Source organism: Coturnix japonica, chromosome 5 (assembly GCF_054131305.1).
Source record: "Coturnix japonica strain WE chromosome 5, WE-NBRP24, whole genome shotgun sequence".
Classification (NCBI taxonomy): Eukaryota; Metazoa; Chordata; class Aves; order Galliformes; family Phasianidae; genus Coturnix; species Coturnix japonica.
This window is the reverse complement of record NC_140667.1, coordinates 26,295,994-26,320,231: the sequence shown is the minus strand read 5'-3', so window position 1 is coordinate 26,320,231 and position 24,238 is coordinate 26,295,994. Positions and strand designations below refer to the sequence as shown.

Below are 24,238 nucleotides of genomic sequence, written 5' to 3'. Positions count from 1 at the left end.
GGGTTTGCTGAACACTTCTAAAGGAAGAGGTGAAAGTTGGTGGTTTAGCCTGAACCTCTCTCTATTTCTGAGTCGTTCTAGACCCTTCAGATCAGCTTTGGTACACACTTTCTCTGAAATTCATGAAAATATTTAGGAGAAGAAAAACACTAGGATGAACAATGAAGGATATTCCATAATGAAGGTCAAAGGAGAGAACATGGAAATTCCTCATGCGCTTATTATCGCCTCCCCAAAAGGATGCAGGGGCACTTCCCTTGTATTATATTCCTAAGAAGTCTTGGAAAGAAGGGTATATTGAGCATGACATCCACATCTTTTCCTTTGATTTTGATCAGCTACTTCCCAATTAAGGTTGCTGGCAAAATCTGCACTGTGCATAGTGGACATCAAAATGCAGCCCTTACCTGGCACCTGGGCTGTGATCTGACACGTGCTCCAGCATGGTTCTTGAGATGGTGGTGGTGGTGGTCTGCCTTTCTGGCATGTGTCCCGTGAAAATCCTGAGCAATTTAAGGAAATCCTTATCCTGAATTTCAAGATTGTAAGTACATGGTTCTCTGATGAGAATTAGCAGTTTCAAAGATTGATACAGCAACAGCAGGAAGTCCTTTCCAAGAGGACAAAACCCTAGACTGAAGTATCTCGTGCACAGGTGAGACAGATGCTACCAAAGACCCTTCTAGATGCTGAAGGAAGAGCTCTCTCCCAGACAACCAGGCCATTCCTTCAAGATGTGGAGAAGAGATTACCACGAAATTGACTTGTAGTTTATTACTCAGAACATAAAGACTCAAAGCTGCCCTTCCCTTGCCCTGGCTCCTGAGAAATGCGGAGAGAGGGAACGTTTCCTGATGCACTGTGAAAGTGAAGTTTATGGTCTGAAAAGAAAATACCAGTACCTGAACAATCAGAATAAAGGGCTTTATGCATGCACAGGGGGCAAGCTGATCTGGAAATTGTAGTTTCCTCATTTCAAAATAGCAGTAACAATGTTTATTCTAAATGCACAGGTGAATGCTGTAATAATACTTTGCATTTTCACTCAGTGTGGCAGAAATGTATTGCAAACATTAATAAGCTATTGGCTTGAGTCCCCATCAGCAAAACACCTGATGTGCTCGCTAACATTTATGAAAGAAAGGAGTAAGCCCCCCCAAGTCCCTCCCCTCCCTGTCCCTGTAGTGTGGCTGCTGTTTGCCATTCCTGCAGACACTCTGCTGAGTGCTTTGATGTGGGCAAAGGTGAGACTCCCCAACCTCTCCAGCAGTGCAGATGGAAGGCAGGTCTTTCAGCCCTGCTCCTCCACCCAGAGGAGAGCTGCAAGCCCTGTTCTGTATGGAAACAAGCCCTGCACCTCCCAACTCCACCCAGAAACACCGTATGTGAATAATGCCGGTTACCTCAAAAGCAATTCTTTTTCTTTTTTTTTTTTTTTAACTAAATTTATACTACACAGAAAAAGCACACCCAGCTCTACCTGGAATTTCCTTGTGCACAATGCATACAACCCCTCCAGCAGTGACAAGCTTAATTAATATTCCTTTCTGCCCCCACACTCTCCCCTCTCCCCAGCGACCCCTGACAGACCACATGTGTAGGTGTGCAGAACACTCAACAGACCTACAATGCAGAATGGTGTAGGAGTTTTTTCCTTTGGGGCAGAATTTACTGATCCTCTTTTAAAGAAAGGTGAGGAATAGAATTTCAAAGTTATTTAGAGTAATGTCAGCTTCAAAACACACTTTAACAGTGGCTTTGCTAGCTCAAGGGCTGGCCTAATGTGTGCTTTTACTCAGATGCTGCAGATTCAATCCGAAGATGGTGACCATTTCTCTGTCTGCTGGCTTCAGGGCCACCACTGAAGCCCCAAGGTAGCCCCTCCCCCCAGCCACCACAGGCACACATGGGGCAGTCCTGCACACATAGCTATGGGGGAAAGCCAGAACCAAGCAACAGTTTCACACAATGCAGTCTGAATTGTTCATTCCCTGCAAAAGCTTGTAATAGCTGGCACCAACACAGCTGCCATTGTGGCCATGGCATATGTATGGCACTATTTACTGCATCCATAAAGTTGATTTTCTGTAAGTGATTTTTTTTAGGTCACCCAAAATGGGCTAAAATGAGAAGGATTTCATGAATATGCTAGACTAACATACTTTAAGTCTGTTATCCAGAGACAGCTTTGTTTAAATACATCCCCTTGACCAGTAAACATCTGTTTTTATAGTAAGAACAGTAAGAACAGTTACATCATCTAGTCTAGTTTCCTCTACAGCACAAACTTTCTTCAGTCTGACATTCCTGTTTTTAACTAAAATTGTGTTTAATTAAAATACGTCTCTTGGGAACAGTCCCAAACTTGATTTGAAGACTTTGAGGGATACAGAATCTACCACCGTCTGTCCTAATTTGTGCTAATATACAGCTTGCCTTGCCTACACATAGAGCTTCAAAACACATCAGAGTTTGATCATCTCAAGGGCTGGCAACAAGCTCTCACACAGAATGCGAATCCCACCATGCAGAAGAACATGCACAGGGATGATTTACCAAGTCCATCACTGGTTAAAAACCAGACAAGCAAAAAAGAAACATTCCAGCTGTCTCCAGAGCAGATAAGGAGCACAGCACCTTGAATTTTGTCTCAGTTCAGATAGCCTGATTAAATGGAAACCCAACATGGCCTTGTCTAGCAGCTTTCCCTGCCCATTTGGCTTTGTTAGCTCTCAGGTGAAATGTCCCCTTGCTGTCCTGCCCACTGCACCACAAACATTTACCTAATGAATTGGTTCATTTTATAAAGCTGATAGGAACCACCTGCCTAAGCCACCGCACTCTGCCACTTTCAGCAACAGCCATTTGTTCCATGGGCAGTGTTGCACATCCTGCCTCAAGAAGAAAGAGAAGCTTATGGAGCCAGGGTCCTCAGACTGCTTGCTGCTCACACCACATCAGTGACATGCTTGTTCAGGATGTGACTGGTTTTTCCAAGGCAGTTCACCCCAATGGCCATATAGGAACTGTGTCCTAGCAGTACTATGATGGCAGTGATGTGGTACTCTGAGGTTCTGAACTTCTTGACCTCCCCACATTTTGGTAAAGCAGGTACGGCACCAAAAATTTGGGAGCTTGATTAGTATTTCTGAAGTGCACCAAGATGTACAGTTCTGAACGCATGCTGACAACATCCCTGTGAGAAATTTACCAGCCTCCTTTCTAGGAGGGAGCTCAAGAAGTAGGGAGCATGCAGCTGGAGGATGCCCTCAGCATGGGACAGCTGGCATCTCATTTACTGCTGAGAGTTACCTCATGCTTCCTAGCTATGTTACAGCATGGAGCTTAAGAGATCACCATGGATAAGTTCCCTCTTTCACTGAACTCTGACAATACTGTGCTGCAGAAGATCTAGCAATCCATCCTTCCATCATACCTCATTAGTGGTGAAACTTCAGCAGTGCCATCGAGAAATATTTACAAACATGAAAGATAGCATTAACAGGGATGTGGGAGAAAAACATGGTCCACAATATGGATAAAATGGCAAAACAGGAGAGCAGGTGAGCATGAAAAGCACAGTTTGTCAGTCAATGTCTCCATTTCAGGGACAGAACACTGACTTTCTGCGCCAGTCACTCCCACCGACATCACACAAAGGACTACCAGGTGCTTAGATACAAAGCTGTATGCCTAAACAAAGGCTAAAGCAGTATGTATTTTTCTACTTCCATCCCAAGGTCAACACAAACACTGGCAAATATGAAGGCAAGAACTCACTATAATGGAGCTCACTAAGCCCAGCAGCCCAGGCAGCTAAGCACCAACTTGAACACCAGAAAAACTTCACCACCTCTGCTGCTCCCATCATCAGCTCCATCACAGAATTTCCATCCAGCTCTCACACCCCCAGTACCTGTCTCTCTTGCCACTAAGCTCATTTTATATGGTACAGTCAAGCAGCGTCTCTGCCAAGCACATACTTGTCCTCTAATCAGAGCAGCAGCATGAACTATGCAGTGGTCCCAAAGTGTCAGATCAGCAGATCAGATAGGTGCCAAAGCTCCTGCAGAGGAGCTGTGGCCCACGGGTGCTCCCCAGGCTCAGGGCAGATCCCCCTGTACATGACTCACTCCAAGCTGCCCTGCATCCAGAATCACACTCTACCACCAGGACATGTCCTCAGGGCCAGCCATCAGACTGGGTGACAGCAGCTCAGCAGTTCAGAATGGGACCTCAGGAGTGAGCAGTTCCTTGGACCGGGCAGAAGAAGCTTCGCTTGACATTTGTTCTACAGCTTTGTCCAGAGAGGTACCAGACACCTCATGCAGGTAGGTCCTACACCTGATGCTCAAATATCTTTATACTCTTGGCTCGCCCAGGACTGTAACACAGAAAGTTAATGTACTGAATTAATGTCACAGGTAGCAATTGTGGCCATTCCTGGAGGAATTTGGTCCAAAACAACTAGGATAAACACTTCCTTAAACCCCTTTTCTAACAGGTTAAAGTTCTCCCACTGCAGTCTGAGACAACATCATGAGAGCACATGGGAGAATCCAACAGCTGGCACGACTGCTGTAAGCTGAACAAAACACTAAAGGTGAAGAAACTATCTAAGTAATGAGGAAAAGTGCGTTAGGTCAGTATAGTTCATTCTAACTAAGTGTAATTAGCAGGAGAAAAAGGAAAAATTAGTTCACTGCTATTCTTTCACAGTGTCCTTTCAGGGACACTTCATTTTGCAGAAAAGTTTCAACCAGAATAAATATCCCAAATATAACCTTCAGTGCTCTTACCTACTTGTACAGGCAACTCAAATCACATGTTGCTTGGGACTCTCATAAATGTATGCCTTAATCCAAGTTTAATCTATGCATAGAAAGAAACACACCCACAAAAACGGTCATTCTGGGCTACTTGGCTGTTTGGGGAGTTGCATGTTTTTAACCTTAAAAGATGCATCAGGTAACAACGTTGTAATGTACTCACTTGTCCTCCTGGTGATGTCTTAAGTTAATCAAAGGGACTCAACTGTGAAAATACTTTTTCAATCGATGCTCTCGCTTAAACGTTTCTCCATTTCACATGCAGAGGTTTGTTTGAACAAACTACAATATTCCTATTTAAATTTTAAAGTAACTACAAAAATCTTTCATATCAGGTTCCTTTCACCAGAGCTTGAGAAGGCTTCTGCAAAAAAATGCAGTTACAGACAATTTGGGGGTAAAATGATTTGAAAATCAAACAAATCTTGAGAGCTATTTTGATTAAAAAACAAAGCAAAACAGTACAATTCTGGAAGAGCTGGAGGTTCTACTTAGGCAATTCCCAAGATAAAATTTCAGCTTCCAATTGCAGAATATTTTAGTTTAGAAATCAGAAAAAATTATCAAAAGTGCTTCATGTGACCTTATGCCAACGTTGTTCCTATTTTCGGCTTACTGTCGACTGCTCAGAAAACTGGAACCTATATTTTCTGTGGTCAACTTAAAACGACAGCTTTCTTTCGTTCAGTTTTCTAAGCTGGACGGCAAGTCGGTTACATGTAGAACCACTCACAATTTTTTGTCAGTAAAAATAAAATGATACATTGGAACTACGTGATAGCACCGGAGTGGGACAGTGCGCCCGAATATCCAAAAATACCAAATGCAGCATTTAAGCGTCTGTGTATGTTCATACTGGCAGTGCTGTTCCTTCAGAAACACTGAAACCAGATGTCTGAAGATCTGCCAAATCAAAGCATTTGATCTAAGAGAGAAAGTGTCACTCCCCCAATTCTGATCAGTGCTTCTCTCAGTGACAACACATCGTTCACAACATGGGACGTATTGAACTAACGCAACTAAGAACACAGAGCAATTGCAGTAAAGAGACTTCCAGGCAAGCCTTTGGGCAATAACAACTAGTGCTGCTTCCTACCAAAGCACTCACCAATAAATCCTTGTGAGATTTCTTACTATTTCTCCTTCAGAAGAAAACTAAATGGAAAGCACAAGGCCACACAAAACTGACTTCTTCATATCGATATAACAACCCACCCCCTCCTATAATGCATGTGAGCCCATAATGGTACGCAGCAACCATGCATAGCAGTGAAGAGATTCCATCCAGAGCATCAGGAAAGTACGTGATTTTTCTAGTAGAGCCCAGGAGGTTCTGCACCAGTGACAGTGAATACCACAGATACCTCTTCCTGTACTTCAGTGTCCATTCATTTTGATGTTGGCTGTGTCTTTGTGTTCTGGATGGGAATTGTGTGCTGGTATGACAACAACAGGAGCAAAGTGTTTCTTGATTGCTGGAGCTCCTCAGGCCTGGAAGCCAAAAGCTGATGCTCTCTCTCTGAGCAGCTCCCGGCACAAATGACAACTCCAACTCCCTGCAAATGAAGAAATCCTTATGATACCAAATCCAGATATTCAGACTTTATGCCAAGATTGCCTTGAATAGGATATCAGCTGTTTCTGACATTGGAATTGCCTATATGCATCTGGAGCCAGCTCTGTTGCCCTTGATGGCATGCATGTAGGCTCTCTACACAATTTACAGCGCAGCTGGGATGTGCATTTCTGACTACAAGTATTTCATACTTTCAAATATCCAATACACCATCTCCCAGCTGAACAGCAGCCTTTACCTAATTATTACCACCACTTCAAAATTCTCCCCTCCTTAGCCTCCTATTTGTCAAAGTTACAAATATTTAGCTGCTGCAGGTAGGATTGATTGTAATTATTCTTGTCTCATCTCTCATGTAAACTACAGCCATTGTGCTCAAATATCTCCTTCTCCATTTCTACTGCTCTCTGCAGATTTAAGTTAGAGAATCAGTAACGCTAAGGGACTAAGTGGCAAATTATAACCAGTACTTGTAAATTCAGACTGAATCCTCATCAAAGGACAAAACTGCACACTGAATGCAATATAGACCTTAAAACCCTCATCCATCCAAGGCACAGACAGGTCAGAGAATGAAGGCTTTTTCTCCTGCACCAGTCTCCTGACAACAGTATCAGCTATTCCAGAGAGGGCTTTCTCATCTGGAGCTTTCTCCCTGGGATCTTGACTTCTTAGGAAGCCTAAAGTCACTGCTCACAGGAGCTCAGCCCAGCTGCCTGAACTGAGGTGTCCAGTGCCATCTGGGACATCCAAAGGTACCCACAACCTGCAGAAAAGCCATGTGTGGGAAGAGGAAGGATAGATCAGACAAGATTGCAGAGGACATCTCAGATCACACCAGCCCTTAAAGTCTACTCAATTGCTTTCTTCCCAGTGCTGCTTGCTTTTCCTTTGCTACTGCTTCCCTAGCTCTTCATGATCCTGGCCAACTTTCTGAACCTCTTTTCCACAAGGACTTCATTCTTATTTTCAAAGCAGACTTCTGACATATGTTACCTTCGGGGGGCTCAAAGACTGGTGGATTCAAGCAATACATGTGATAGCCACGGTCACAGTCATCACAGAAGAGCAGCTGGTCCTGAGGCAGGGTTGTTGGAGAGACAGAGGGGAAAAGGGAGAGAAGGAGAGGAGAGGAGAAGAGAGAGAGAAAATGATGTAAATTAGTCTCTTGCCAAGATGAAGACATAAGCATGGTAACCAGCAGTGCTCATCTAGGAACACAGAGCTGCAACATAGAGACTAAGAGACCATGGGGTAGGTAAAAGCCACCACAAGATCAACCACCATATTCCTGAGAGGCCATAAAGAGCCCTAGCTCACCACAATGGCAAATCCACTTTTAATTGGAAAATCTTCCTAAGGGCCAGAGGGCTTCCTCTCCAAGGCAGCCTCACAATGTAGGACCAAGGGCTGTTAGGTCAGTGATATTCTGCACTGAGAAAAGAGGACTGGCATCCCCACTCTGCAGGGTTCTAGTACAGTCAAGCTCTGGATGTTATTCTTTTAGGGGAAACCTTTTTCATCAAAAGCTTGGACTTAGACAGTTATCCAAAACTTAACTGAGTAGCAAATGCCTTGTGAAGTCGATGGGAATAATACAGTCATATCTCATGGCCTGCAGCTCTTTCACTCATATGGGGAGAAAAATCCTTCTCAGAAGTATCTTCTGACTCCTAATGCAAAGCCCTTATTCTCAGATTTCCTCATTTACCAGTAAAGCAAAATGAACTCTCAAGCTTCATATTCATTTTGTTATAGGGAATGTAGCCTGAACTATGAAGTTCTTCAGCCCCAGTCAATTCTCCAAGTTTCTCACAGACTATCAAGAATTCTTAGCAACAGTGGGAAAAAAAACCAACCAAACAACCAACCAAACAAAAAACAACCCACAGAAAGGATACTGTTCAGCTGCAGACTCTGAATCATTTAGAAACCCCCAGAATAGGTAGTTAGGTGTATAGAGGTTTAGTCAACCCAATCCAAATGCTTCCATTCCCAAGTATTATAATTAAAATCTTAAAATTGAACCAAGAAAGTAAAATCAGAGACAGAAGAAACATACCTGCCATCTCTGGGGTAATCATCCATTCAGATCTACTCCTGATTACAATATTGGAGATACTACTCTTTTGCAGCTCCCTGCCACAGTGTTGATTTCTATTGAATAAGCATATCGGCATCTCAGGTGGCACTATGTAATACCCATGATAACTTCATCAGAGATGAGCAGCTGAACATGTCACTGGGAAGAGCCCAGCTCTGCTCCCAGGGGTGGGCCATCCAAAGAGACGTATAGAAGCAGCAGAAAAGCCAGGACCCACACCACCGCCACATGCTTCTCAAGGCAGACATGGCAGCAGCTTGCAGTGACACTTATTGGTGTGAAAATGTAAATCAACTCACATCATTCTCAGAGGTGCCACAAAGGCTGCAGGATTTGCACTCAATGCACTGCCACTGATAGGTTTTAACAGCCTCAGTCATGTTTGTGGTGAACTGCAGGCAGGTCGGGTGTCCTGAGGAAGATTGGAAACAACGGTCATGGTTAAGGCTTGCTTACGTACTGTCAATTAATCGGCATTAATTTGGGAACAAAACGCACATGGACTTGGACTAATCACAACATGGGCTGCAACTAACAGATACCAAAGAGAAAAGCAGGCATTAACCCTTTCGCTGCCGGGCACAAGAGAAAATCAGAGTCATTCCCACCCAATCCCCATAGGCAAAGCAGTTTTATTCAGAGCTCTTAAAAATAGTTTGGTCTTGTCTTTGGTTTTGTTGTTGTTGTTGTTTTGGTGTTTTGTGTTTTTTTGGTTTGCTTTTTTGAAAGAAAACAAGAGAAAGGATGAAATCAGAGACAAACCCAATTTCAGAAAGAGCCCATCCATCTCAACAGAAATTGGATTACGGTTTCAATTAGCTTTGTTTCAACTGCACTGAAGGACCTAGTGGAAATGAGGTTATTCTTCATTTCAGAGCTTCACTTCCCGGTGTCCAAATGGGTGGAGCAGTTCTGTAAATGTGGCTTAATTGGAAGCAGTAGCATATAGAGAAGAAGTAAGACAAGATGGAGGGATACAGCTTTCAAGTTTTTTAAGAGCTCTGCTACTAAAGTTGGTTGGCACAGAAGAAACCAAATTGCGTGGCTAACCTTCCAGGATCAAAACAAGAAACCAAAAGGAAAACACCCCAAGCCAACTCCCACAATGAACTAAATGAAAGGAATAAAGAAGGGAAAGCTAGCAGAACAGTCACATCTAGAGGGGAAGGACAAACTGCCAGAGTCACAACCCCCGCCCCTACATGCGTGTGGACTCCAGCTTTGCAAAACAGCAGTATCACAGTAGCAGGGTCAGCAATGGGCTGTCTGGAGGGGAAATTACAAACAAACAAACAAACCAAAGGTAGGATCAGTGTTCCTTCTGCAAAACAAAACAAGAAAAATATGCCACTGAAATAAAGCACTGAACTCCCAAACCACCCCTATCCAGGTGATGCAGTCTCTAAGTCACCTGCAATAAGCTATCACTTGCCTGCTTGGAAAGCCCTGCATTTCGTATCCCTCTCTGGCACATGTAAGCATGCATGTTGTGCAGAGTCAGTGGCAGGGAAAATGGGACAGGGCTCTCCAATTGCTCATCTCTAGGCAGTGAAAACCTAGAAGCACAGGTACCACATCTGGCACTACTGCATGCTTCTTGTACAGACTTACACCATTGAGTGTGCAGGCATTTTTCACCACTAGCAGATCTGTTGTTCTTAGACAACAGCCAATGGATAGAAAAAATCTTTTCCACCTCCATGAGCTTGACTGTTTCTTTTTAAGAATGGAGAAAATAAAAAGAGCTGTTTCTCTGATAAGAAGAAAAGGAAGGTATGGCTACTGGAGACGTGCACACTGATGCACTGTCTTCATTACCAGATCTACCATCAGTATTTTTTCATGACATCACATCACCCACAAGAATAAACATCATCTCTATTTTCTAGTTAGTGAAGCAAACAGTTGCTGGGAATTGCTGTTTAACTGTAACACATGAGAAATATATTTCTTTTATGTGCCCAAGCTGTCACAAAATGGTAGAATAAGGATTTTGGTTCTCCAGTTCCATTCACGTGGCAGAGATATGACAACTAACCTCTTTCAGCAAAGAGATGTGTCAACATGTTATTAGGGGAGTTGAACAAAAAGCAAAGGAGATATTTAAGGAAGGAAGACCAGTAATATGTTCATATCATTCTTCTAAGCCATTGAACAAAGAAGTGTGTAGCGATGAGTTAAGAATATTGCTACCTCTTGGATCCCTTGAAATGTCAGCAAAAAAATGAGTCACATTTTACTGAGATTTACAGAGGACCAAGTCCAAACTGAAGTTCTGGGGACCCTGCAGTCATAACTATCCAGAAAGAGATCCTGATACATGATTCTTTTTCTTGCTGAGGGGATCTTGTATAATCTCTGATACTATCGAAGTAGCAAAACCCAACATGACACTGAAATAATCCTCCAGATCTGATTTGCAGCAAATGCAGAACCTCATTTTAGAGCCACTGAAGAGAACAAATGGGTCACACTACACAGCAGGGACGAATTCATCCCAATGGCAGCAAGTCTGCATCAAGAAAGGTTGTACAGTGCTGGAGTATATCAAAGAAAACAACTCATACAGGGTGTGAATTAATCAGAGAGTTAAATAGCTTCAGTCACATTTGAAAAGAAACAGAAAGAATAGAATCAAACTTACAGAAATAAATCAAAGTTAATTGCACGCATGTATTTACGTTCTCACTTGCCTGTGTGCACACATTGCTCATTGCAGACTACAGCCAGAGACTCCCTTCCCCAAATGAAGGTCAGGTTCTGTTCACTGCTTTATTTCTGTCCCTTCACACTCATTCCTGTTCTCTTCCAGCTATCCATCTTGACTGTCTAGTTCCTCACTCTCCTCAAAAATACCTCTGCAGGTTTTCTGTGCTGTGTCTGGTATCAACAGAGTTTTGTCCTTGGAGTGATTCATCCTATTCTGTAGAGCCTTTCTTAAGCATTGCACTCATCACAAGACCAAAAGAATGGGACTTCTGTGGGCTGAGGATCTCTTAGAAAACATTAATAGTAGAGTGAGGGCTGCTGTGACAACTTTTTAATAGCAAAGAAAGAATCTTTGCAAAAAAACATCGACTTACTTACACCTTTGGCCTCTCTCTCCAAATGTTGTGATGATGGAGGAGTCCAACAAATGCCCACAGTCACATCTGCAGTCATAGACTACTCTCTGTAAGACCAGGGATCATGATATGCCTGAGGCAGAAAGAAAGCCTTATGGACATCTCTTTCTGTCTCCAAGTCATATCCTCTTCCACTTTAAACAACATGCCTTGTAGTTCCATGACCCAAGCCTAATGTTGCTGGAAAGATTATTTTGAATTATGCCAATAACTCAGTGAGGCACTGCAGCATACAGCTGTTTCAAAACATGAAAATAGCTTTCCCTGCTCTCTCTTCATCTCAATCTCTCTGTTTTTCACTTACTTTAGTTCAAAACCCAGCATTTTTCATAACCTAAGAGGAAACTCACACACTCAAGACTTTTTGGAGCCGCATTAGTAAACACCACACCTGTTTCACACCTTGGCATTTCCTCCATGGAAAATATACACGGAGGAAGCCCTGAAGCTGCATGCAGCAGGTTACTGCCAGTAGATCTGAATCCATTAAAAAATACAAAGGTTGATTTGGCTCATGAACAATTTTGCTTTACACAAAAAACATTTAAAATTGTGGTTCCAGTAACAGATATTGAGGGAGTGCAGGAGCCAGAGTTGGAAAGATTTTCCTGCTTAATTTCATCAGTTATGTGGTCAGGATGAAGAAATACTTGTATTTCGCTAATCTTGTGATAAACTGCATTCCCTGTGGTTAAGGTGTGCAGCAGTCTGCAGCGGGAACTTGGTTATAATTCAGGCAGTGCCTCAGCCCGGGAGAAGTCCCGATCACTCTCACACATCTGTATCAGCTCCGTGCATCTAGCAGAAGAAGTAACACATATTTATGGTGCCACTGAAGTCAATAGACAGACCTCTAAAATATACCCAGGGAGCAGTTCTCTCGAAGGAGAAGGCAATATGTTAACATCGACAGTTTCTAATCTACCATAACTATTCTCTACCTAAACTTTTGCTATGCCGCAATAGCTATAAACAACAGAGACAATAAAATTTGCAGTGAGCAGGTCTCCAACAGCTCATCCCTTTGTCTTAGAGCAATATTTTAAAGTATAGATCAGCCCTGAATGCTCTCCCATCTATGTCAAAACTCTCATCTGGATCTGAACTCTGCGACCAAGACCATATTTTACAGTGACATCTGCGTTTCACATGCCACTGGCTTTAATTGTACACTATGTCCATTGGACACCTGAACTGAGGAGTGGGGATGAAAGCATTTCAGCCACCATTTTGTGACTCCCACACTCGGTACAATTGCAGGCTGGTGGTAAGGAGAATTTAAATGGAAAACACCCTTTAAAAATCTAACATTCTCTTCTGCTTACACTGCCTGTGCAACACTAAAGACCAAAACTGACATTAAAGGGCAGCAGCAATCTGCTGCTCCCAGGCGCTCTGTGACCAGCCAAGGCCTGCAAACGGCTCATTAGTGCTTCTTCAATAATGGATTTTGCATCACAAGATTAATTGCAGCCATGTGCTCTGTCACACCCGCCACAGACTATTTAAGTTAACAATCCAATCAATAACCTTTTTCAAACAAAGGCAGAGATAATCTTGAGGAAAAAAATAAGGCAAGATTCCTATAAAAAAAAAAATGTGAAATTATTTGTATGGAGAAAAAGGTATTTCCGCCCAGTTCCCAGTTCTGTCCTTTATCTTTGCTGCGTAGTAGTAGGCTTTTTAATCAATAGTATAATGAAAACCCACAGGGCTCCTGGCTATAGCATGTCAGAATTTATTCCATAAACTATTTGAGTCTTTAAACAACCATAAATACATATTATAGATATAGTGACAGAGGAACCTCATCCAAACATGCACAAAAGCTGCAAGAATTCCTCTCACTAAGACTGAATAAGCATTGCTATGACCTCTACCATCATTAGAGAGAATTATTACTGTTATTCATAAAAAAAGAAGGGAAAAGAAACTTGTAATTCTAATAAGGGATATGTTTTTATAGTTATGATATAAAACTGTAGCCTTCCTTTGTCCATCTACAAGTGCAGTTTAGCATGCTTACAGAGAGCTGCTGTCAGTAGTTCCCACATTCAAAAGCTGCCAGCCAAGTTTACCTACCAGTGAATTATTAAAAGTATTTTTTGTTTGCCTTTTAATTCCCGAGCCTTTCTAGGGCTCCACCTTTAAAGGTCCCCCAAGCAAACAAAGGGATTTGAAGGACTCCATAAAAAAACAAACGCTCCAACCAAACTGAAAGGCTTCCAGAATCCCAGGCTTCCAGGAGCTGCAGTGCTAAGGAATAGATCAAACATTTCTAAGGAAGGAGGACATGGAGCTCATGGGGTTTTCCTGGCCCTTCCCATCTGGCAACACCAAGGAGCTGTGGTGCAAGGACATATGCCAGCCTGCACAGAACAGCTCTTGCTAAGGCCACAGCAGGAGTGGGTGACAGAAGCTGCAGTTGAGGAGCTCCAGCCTCCATCCTTTTCAGAGCAGAGCCCTGGTGAACTCTTTTAGGAAAAACAAGCAAACAAACAAAAATTGAAGCCCCATTTGTAGGTGCTGTTGGGTTTTACTGCTGATAAAGAGAGGAAATATTGCCAGTGTCAGTTTCTGCATCTCAATGGAAATGAGCAAACATGGTTGCTTCCCCCAGTGCTGAAGGTTTTGTGTTCCCATGCTGCCACAACAGATTCAAGGCCTTGGTTCATAGACTGGTCAGCCTGATTTGACCTGAGACCAACTTTCCTCTAATCACAGAGTCATAGAATAGAGTGATAGAATTGTTTGGGTTGGAAGGAATCCAAAAAGACCATCTAGCCCAATTCCCCTGCAATGAAAAGAGACACATACAGCTAGATCACGGTGCTCAGAGCCCTTCCAACCCGACCTTGAGTGTCTCCAGGCACGGGGCATCCACCACCTCTCCGGGTGCCGCAATATGCCAGTAACTGTGAAAGAACTAACCTCTCTAATGAGCTCTGAAACAATGCAGCTGTAGCAGAGCCATCAGTTCATGTCACTTCATTTCCTGACCCTGCAGTATTCCTGTCTAGCATGGCCAGGGCTGGGAAGGAGCAGAACCAAGCACGGGGTTCCTCAGGGCTTCCTACTGCAGCAAAAACAGGCACACACATCACAGCCTGGCACTCAAGTATCTGGTAATGGTAGAAGAGAACTCACTTCAATCACTCACACAAGGAGCAAATAAAAAACATGCTGGGTGGAACCCAACTTCAGTTTGACAGGTATAACTGGAGTCAATAGGAACACACTTTAGAAGCCTCAAATACCCATCAGCAAGGCAGGGTTTTTTTTGGCATGGTGCTGGGAGAGCCTTCTGTCTTGGGCTGGCAGGGGACAAAAGTCATCTTAGCATTCTCCTGGCATACTTGCAAGCCACCCCCTCTGAGCACCCAGAGGCTGTACCCACACTTCAAGTCCCAGCAGACCACAGAACCAGACGATGAGACCAGCACAGCTGCTTGCCAGACTCCATACTGCTTAGCTGAGGTGAGACCAGAAACAGACCCCAGTCGAACATCGATAGAAATGCCACATTCCCACAGCATCCCATCCCACAGCCCAGCAGCACTCTGCTCCCCCCTTCTCCAGGCCTGCCCCTATTAGGCACTGCTGGCTGCCAGAAAAAATGGCTGTTTCTTCCCTAAGAAACATAATGTGGAAGCACTCAAATAACCTCATAGCAAAGCATCAGCTTGTTAATGCACTGGTAAGTCATGCCAGCACTGAACGATTCCTGGGGGTGAATTAGGTCAGAGTGACCTCCAGAAAACCAGGCTGCATCACCGCGCAGCTTTATGGGTAATGATCTGCTAATTACCAGGAGGCATTTGGGCTGCTTACCAATACCAACAGGAAGGAAACCTGCCTGCAGGCACTGCACGGACTCCACATGCCAGGGACACAGCTCCTAATAACAAGAATAAAGCCATTTATAATGTGTGAATCGGCCAGCAGACTGGCAGAGAATGCTAATGCCACCCAGCAGGTACACCTCATGGGGTGTGAGGCCTTCCCAGTGCTGAGCAGGTCCTGCATTTGGTCTTAAAGAGAAGTACGGGTGAGGCAGACTGAGATGAAAATACAGGAGCAGGAGGATGGTTGCTTATCCATAGAAGATGAATCACCACAACCTGGAAATCCAACATCCCCTTTGCCTGTGGGACATTTTCGTTACCCTTCAACAAACTGCAGTGGAAAAAAACTCAGAGGCAGTGCCGACCTCGTCGCTATGTGCTGCAGGCTCCCCAGCCCGGCCAGCTCACACACCACAGAGCTTTCAATCAACCGGCAGGCTCACTAAACCCTTTCAAAATGAGCAACCAAGCAAAAATACTTGGTCATAAACACTAAAAATAGGAGTGGAGGATTGGGTTGTGTTTTGCTTTTTAACTTGGTGAAGCCAGTTCTTCCTAGCGCATTAAATCCACCTCCCTGGCAGCCCATTTTGAACATCTCCTCCCCTCTGGGAGAGCCAAAATCTCCCACTATAATGAGAGGAGTGGGGTGATATTTAAATTGCTAGGGAAAGAGCAGTCTGAATAGCCTTCCACTGAACCATTTCATGAAAACCTCCATTAAACCCCCCATAAACCAAAATATAAGCTCTGCTCCTCCTCCCCTTCTTTGAAGTACCCTGCTACCTGCACAAACCTTCAGTCCCAGCTGCTGCCTGGACACCTGGCCCTTCCTTGGTGTTCCTGTTGGTCCAGCCTGAGAGTAGCACATCCTCAGGGACAGCCAGTGCAGATGAGCACACCTCTATCCCCAAGGCAGTGCCCAAATAGCAGCTCGCAACACAAACTAGATAGTACACAGGAGGGTCCCACAAATGCCAGCTGCCTGCTGGAATTTGGAAATAAATCACAAAGATGATTAAATTGTCTTTGAAGTTCCAGGCAATGAAACCAGATCTTGCCTTTGCAGACATCCAACGCACCCGCAGCTGCCCTGAGCCCACCACACTGCAGTCTATTACATTGACAAGGACAGAACCGCAAAGCCCACAGAGCTGCAGAACAAGCCCAAGTACTGACAGCGTGAGGTTTTCCATGCTGGCTCGATGCAGCATGCCTAACCTGAACTGGCAGAGGCTGTGGCTTCTCCCGAAGGCTTTCCCTCCTCAGCTTCTCCCTCTGCTTTGATTATGTCTAATAGTGCAACAGAGGCAACATATGGGAATGTGAGCATCTCTGTGCTGAAATCAGGCCTGTGTTCATCCAGCTCACCTGGAAAGCATTCGCACAACTGCTTCATGCCACCACAGCCCTCCTCAAGCACTGACGGCTTTGGGAGAACTTCTGTGGTGCTTTCACTCAAGTGGGAGTGACCACACAGGGAAACATGGCAGGTTGGGTTAATGCCGGTGAATTGGAGAGGCTGAGAGAGGGGGAAAGTAGAGTATCACTGATACCTGAACAAAATTTCTTTCTAGAATAACTGAAAAATGACTCTGGATTAGTTCACTGACAGACGGTTCCAGGATTTTCAAATCCAATGGCAAACTCCAGAGAACATTTTAAAATGTCATCAATTTAATGTTAAATAAACTTAACTATGCAGAAGACGCCACGCTGTTGCATAGACAGTGACCTCATCATTGTTACGTGAGGGAATTATACACCACTCAGGTAACTAATTCAGCACGATTGGTAGATGATTGATAAACTATACAAACACACCATAAACACAAGCAGTCTGACTTTCCCATGCAAGCATCACTGACTCTGCTGCTAATGTGTTGTATATTCAGACATAACCAGAACTGCTTCACTCAGCTAAACACAATTCTGAGCAAGCTACTTCAGCCCCCCATTGATTTAAAGGAGCTCTCACAGCTATGGAACAGGCACCACTCTTAACAAACCCCGTTGTTTGTAATGCAGGATAGAAGCTGGAAAAATCCCACAGTCTTCTGACCTTCCCCTTCTCCATTAACTAGAACCACTCGTTGGTTGGGAATTTTGAAGTGTCAATGGAGATTTTATCAACATGGCAAAGAGTCTGCACTTCCCCATCAAAATCCCAGCAACCTCAACAGTCAGAGGGAAGCAACAGCCCAGCACACACTGCAGAGTATCAGTTTATGCCCAGAATGGGGCAGTAAAAAGTACCAGTTTACTTTCTAAAAAATGCAGTTTCACAGGGATCTCAGTATCTGAATAAGTGGTGAATTTGAACAAAGTGCATTTTGCCAACAGAAAGCGGGGGGAGCAGACAGGGTTAACAAACAGCAGAGGCAGAAACAGATTTTTTCAGAAAGGGCGAGACATTTTGTGCCAGTATTTTACAAGTAAAAGGCTTTACTTTCGTTATGCTTTAAAAGTGAGCTCCACTTGTTTTAAAGAGAAGAAAAAAAACAAAAAACCTCACAAAAGAAATGTTTCATTCAAATCAGAGCCCACTTGGCAGAGGGAAAGGGGAGGGAAAGGCTCATTCCATTGAGAAAAACAGACCACGTTTCATTCTGAAGCAAATGAAACCATTTCTCCTTACCACGGTAAGTCCATCACTTGAACAGCCCTTCTGAGTAACTCTGTAATAAAATGATGCCAGAGACATCAAAACAGAAGAATTTTTTGTTTTTCACCAGATTAAAATCCATGTGGTTTTGTAGAACACACAAGACCTTCCACACCAGATTAACCAAGTCTGGGTGCAGGACACTCCTTAACCTGTAACAAGTGAGCATCAACAATTTAACCTACACAGCCCACATTTCATAGGATCTAGATACCATTTCAGATGAAACAAGAAATTAGCTAGTTCCACTGCAGTGGACACAAGTGTCCCTCATTAAACAGTCCACTAATCCTGCTCCTTTTCAGCACCAGAGTAATTTCTTAACAGAGGCCATATGAAAGTAGAACATTATTCTATTTAATGCTAGAGAATGATCTTCAGAGTACTACTGGGATCTGTTAAGCCTTCTGACCCTGCTCTTGGCGGGATGGCCGCTCAGTGGCTTTGGCAATGACAAGGAAGTCCTCTCTTACACCGATGGTCTGACACAGTTCTGGGCACCTTATGGACCTATTCAGAGACACAAACACAAGCCATAGTGTATAAAGGCCCAAGAAGAGCTGTGAACCTATTCTGTAGGAATCCCAAGTACACTCTGTGTACTCCCAACAAAAGATGAGATTTCTGAGGCAAGGCCCTGCTGTAGAATCCACTGCATGCTAAAATGAGTTTTTGAGCCTGAGGAAAAGGCTGGAAAGACTTTAGTGCTGTTTAACAGATTTAAGCCACTCCCAGCAGAGCACTGATGCAAAGCAACTATAATTTGTGCTGGCAATGGAAAGTGTTTCTCTCAAACATAAGCTCAAAACCACTCTATATAATATAAACTCCACCATGCACAGTGCTAACAGGAAGGCTATGGCTGTCTTACACTGAAATAAAACTACTCCTTCAGCAACAGTATAGCGCTCAATCATTTCCCATACAAAGACCTCCTCACACCTCAGGAGCTGGTCTCAGTACTGGCTGCTGGAATCAACATACAAGGAAGGTAATGGTAGTTGGTACACAAAAGAAATCTAAATGAGTAAGCGGGGTTGCAGCTCTCAGCTTTGTCAACCCACAACCACGCCTCAACCCAGGGAACAATAGCCATGGAGACCCCCAACACCTGCAGCAATGCTGGCAAACACTTTTTCTTCCAACTTCTACCACATCTGATTCTCACCAGCAAGGACTCTTCCAAAGACAAGAAAGTAAGACCATTTCCTAGCCAGCATAACAAAGAAAATCTCCTCTGGGGGCTATTTTCTCCAGTCCAGATAATTTCTGCACAATTAAAACTTTCCTTTATAGCATTTGTATTTCCAGGTCTGTGACTTAAGAAAGAGAGAGAGAAGAGGGGGGAAAAAAAATGGAAAAAAACGCAAAAAGCACAAAAACATTCAAAGTAAGACCTATGCAGAACTGTCCTCTGGAGACTTTAGAGCCTGTAGTGACAGCTTTGTTGTGATGGGAAGCATTCCATTCATCTAAACAGAGTGAAGACAGCCATGCATAAAGGTATATTTCAACATACTCTTTCACTCCTGGTTACCTTAGCAGAAATGTCCTATCTTTGCTCTGTGTATCTGTCACACTAGGGACAATGAAAGTGACAACTGAGTTCGAAGTGGGAGATGACCTATTGAACAAGAAAAGCGTACTGATGCCACAAGCAGATTCCTTCCTCTCTTCAACTTTCCTTTCTTTGATTTGTCACCACTCAGTTTTGCCCTCAGTCCAACCTCCATCTGGGTCTCTCTGTCCTACAATGCACACCAGAAAGCCCAAGAGGAGCTGGGAGAAGAAGAACAAAAGCAGCAATGGCCAGGGGCTCAGGATCTGTCATCAAACATTTTCCCTTCCAACTCTGCTTTCGGGAAGGAAAAGACTACTTGCAACCCATTAAATCCCATCAGAAAATAGTTTTGTAGACTTGAAATCCAGATTATTGTAAAATATCTGAAATAAAATCACAGAAAGGGAATAGGAAAAGGCTTTAAAACTAACAACATCAGTATGTGCTCTCAGGAAAGCATTGCAGTTGCTTTCTCAGCACAGTTCAGAAATACAGTTAGCACCTCATCCCACCTCCACAGCTGTATCTGGCACCCAGTATCCAAAACTTTCAGAGGAGGGAAAGACCTTTCCAGCTTCAGAACACTTGAGGACAGGTCAGCAAGTAGCCCTCAGGCTGCTCTACCAGATCCTAAAGAAGTTCCCAGGAGCCACACTGACTGGGGACAGTAAGTGTAGCCAAAACCCTTTGGTTTCCTCCTTCCTCCAGTCAATCTGTCGTAGGCCTGTTCAAGGTAAGGTCTGAAGGTAAGCAGTGAAGCTTTCAAGTCATGCTCTGCCCAGCTGAGCAACAAAACACTGAAGGAAATTGAGATTAAACATGTAAAAACCAAAACTATACAGGAAACAGCTAATTCTCTGTGGTAAAGACACACTGTCACATAGAAATGCTGAAAATCATGCAGGTAGGAGTTCATGTTGTACAACTACAACAGTTTTACAGTAACTTCTATATTTCCCTTCTGGATTCATTTCTGATGTGTTCCTTAAGAATTATTTGTCATTTAATCTGTGTTTCTTTTTTTCCCCCACTACTTTAAAGACCTTGTACCCACATCAGAAGATGTCTTAAAAATTACATCCCCTCTGCTATTCTTGCAAGCAGCTGTCAAAATAAGAAGGTCCATGTATAGCCTCTGTTGGTAGTGTAGCAATTGTTGACAAGGCAGAAACATGCTTAGTAAAAACAAAAGTAGATCTATCAAGGAAGAGGGAACATAGCTTTTTGTTTAAAAATGGCATCTAAGCAGAAACAGTATTTTCTCTTTCCATTCTATACGACTGTACTACTAATCTAACATGTATAAGGGAAAGGGAGGTATCACATCTGCGCTGTGAAATGCAGCAAAGGGAACCACAGATTTGGACGCAGCAGACAGGCACTCCAGAGGTGGGACTAGAAATGTCATAGATAGGATCAGGTCTCCATAAGGCAACGTCACTAAAATCCACACAAAGAACATCATTTAGACTCTACCTTTCTTTCTAGATGACCTTACTGCAACTTTAATCTCAGAGAAAAGGTTATTAATACACAAACACACTTATGAAGATCATCTACCACCACCAAGCTACAGGAAATACTCTTAAAATGAGTCCTACACAAAAGCTGCATCCTGCCTACCTTCACTATAGCAAGCAACGGGACCAGTTTCTGCAGTCCGGAGGATGGGGTCAAAAGAAAGTAAAAGAGAAAAAGGGAGAAAAGTTTTGGTTAACTTTAAGCTTCATTAAGAGATACAAAACAAAATCCAGGAGCAAAAATCATGATTTACAAAACGGAAAAGAAAAACAAAATCAATAGAGGTGGAAGTTTTATTTTAAGCTTCAAAGAGAGTATTATAAACAATGGAGAGCTTAGAAAAGTATATGTACAAGTATGTTATTCAACAACATCTTTTTAAAAGATTACTTGCACTAAAAAAGACCCTGTGGAATCAGTTTGATAATGTAATATTTACAGAGGAATATACAGTAGGGGCATTGGAAGCAGAACTTTTATTTGAAAGGAATATTACACAAACTGAATACAGACCCTACAGTTTGAAAATCTTCATTACAGTTGTGCGTTTTGTTATATTTTGATTAAATAAAATCTGATTTCTTCTTTTTCTCTCAAGGCAGCTCACCAGCGCAAGCACAATGAACAAAGCAAACCCATCCTGGTAAACAGCCTGATTATGACCTAAATTTTGCCATTCAACTTAGTGAGAGAACTCAAGTCTACCAGAGATTTAATATGGCTATTTTTGGCCCTGTGTGTTAATCCAAAGCGAAAAGGAGAAGGGGGAGGGAGCACTGCGACAGATACAAGGAGACCTCTCAAAGAGGTGAGTTTAAGGTTTAGGTGTGCAAGAAACATGATGCAGGATGAGGCCTTCTGGCAGCTTCACCTGCTCAGGATGCATTTTTGTAGACAATCTTTTCACTCAAAAAACCAATGTAATTCACATTAACAAAACACTTTATTATCTATACACTGGGTCTATACCAATAGATACATCTGGCTACAGAGGACAGCTAATCTCAGAGCCAAGTCCAATGTCCTTCTAATACACAAGGCTCGCATCCTTGCTAGCCTGCATCACACATGACAACAAACTATCCACTGTGAGCAGATTTGGCAGCCAACAAAATTTTCCAGTGCCTGTATGAAGCAGAACTCATTTCATTGAGAAGATGGCTAACAACCCAGAACAAAGGCTGCGAACATCCCTCACCGGACAATTTAGGATCACAGCTGTGGGAACTCAAATTCTTCTCCTGCTGAGTATCCTCTGTTGCTTACGGCTGACACGGGGCATACCTCTATACTTTTCAAAGTCCACTACTTCATAAAAAAAGGGCAGAAATACACAGTTTCGACACAGGGCATCATCCTTGACTCCAGCAGGAAGCTCCATGCCAAGATCATCCGCACAGTTAGATACTTTCCTTAAAACACACTCACAATCAGCTGAGGAATTACCAAAGGGGGGAAAAAAAAAGAAAAAGAAGAAGAAAAAGAAAAAGAAAAAGAAAAAAAGAAAAAAAAGTAACAAGAAAGAAAAAAAAAATAACAAGAAGAAACAAAACAAAACAACCTAATAGTTGCTTTCCTTTCTTTAAATCTCTCTTTTAGCAGAAGTATTTCACAGAGTCACTCAAATAAAAACCTGTTTTACTGTGCAGAAGAGACACATCAATCCTACAGGGAGAAGACAGTCCTTTGAATTGGACACAACATCTGGTAACAAAAAAATCCAGGCACTGAGCCTGGTCTTTGCTCTTTCAGCAGTTTTTGTTCAGATTTGTGCCTAACACAAGTAAAGCAAAGTAAGATTTAAGCATCTAACAGGATAATATTATTCAGGAGAAAAAAAAAAAAACAGAACAGTCTGCACTTACCACATCCAATTTGCAAAAAACAAAGATACCCAGCACATGTATGAATGGCTTCTTTAAAGTAAGAGAGAGAGCAGAGTTGATCTTTATTTTCATTATTTAAAAAAGTTTTGTGTTTTTTTCTTAAAGTAAATATTCAGTCTTTATTTTTACATTAAGTGCTTTTTCTAAAATTCCACGTCTTCACAAAATTGCATTTAAAATTTGAAGTAAAACGTATTTCAAACAAAAATACTGTGCAACTTCAGCACTCCTTTTCTCTCTTAAATATTGAAATAAATAAAATAGTTAAGTCTTTTTTTTTTCAGTTTGTTTGTTTTTCAGTCAGTTCTACTGTAGATCAATTCCAGTTTGACCTGGGTTTATACACATGCTTAAAAGAAAGTGAAATCAAGGCTTTAAAAAAATTCTTTGTATTGCACCGGCTTAGGGCATCCCCAGAATTTCTCTGAACAGTTGGCAGCCAGCTTCCTACAGTCCAGGCTCCTGTGCCAGATGAAACACAGGGATGGAAGGGTCAGGGCAAGGAGAAGTATCAGAAGTATCAAAGCATCCTGGCTTCTCTCGGCCTTCTTCTGAAATGTCTTGCTTGAAGGATGCCGGAGTCCATGAGGGCAGGGCTGACTGCGGAGGGAAAGGCAACAAAAAGTAAAACTAAACAAACTCAAACAGACAACAAAAGCAAGTGTTCAGAATAAAGGAAAAAAAAAAAAAAAAAGAAAGAAAAAAAAAAGCACAAGTCAACCTTTCAATGCTGTTTGCATTCTAGGTCTTTGAAAATATAGCTCAATAGATTCAGTTTGAACTGATGGTGGGAGCCATAAGTAAATCCAAAGCAAACAAAAGGGATATGAAGGAGCATATCCAAAAGAAAGGCACCAAATACTGTCAATTTTTCTTACTGTGAACATAATTAAATCACCTTCCTCATTCAGCTTATACAGCTCTCTCTTCTCTAGAGGTTAAGATATTCGTTTATGAAATCCCGCTCTGATTACATCGCTATATTACTAATTAGTTGTACAGAGCCACAAGTGTATGCAGTACAGCACAAAAGATGTTTTCAGAAGTCTGAACCATGCAGATAGGAGTAGCAGCAATATGATAACTTTAAAAAATAAGTGAAAAATTGAATTTTGCATTTCATTTA

The 24,238-nt window shown here is 42.7% G+C and overlaps 1 protein-coding gene across 6 annotated transcripts in view; it reads right to left on the bottom strand.

The window, feature by feature from the left end:
• Positions 1 to 1,395: 1,395 nt before the first annotated feature.
• The window catches only part of DPF3 (double PHD fingers 3), a 158,294-nt gene continuing 135,451 nt past the window's right edge, over positions 1,396 to 24,238 (bottom strand). For 2 of the 6 annotated variants that reach the window (XM_015864660.3, XM_085548942.1), the window contains 3 exons: positions 8,809 to 8,921; positions 7,402 to 7,483; positions 1,396 to 6,385 (listed from right to left, as the gene is read on the bottom strand). In XM_015864660.3, coding sequence (XP_015720146.1) covers positions 6,315 to 6,385; positions 7,402 to 7,483; positions 8,809 to 8,921 — 266 coding nt within the window. In that variant the 3' untranslated portion in view covers positions 1,396 to 6,314. Of the gene's footprint in view, positions 6,386 to 7,401; positions 7,484 to 8,808; positions 8,922 to 21,505; positions 23,713 to 24,238 lie in introns of those variants that run through there. The other 4 variants (XM_015864664.3, XM_085548943.1, XR_014946611.1 and 1 more) reach the window with 2 other exon arrangements.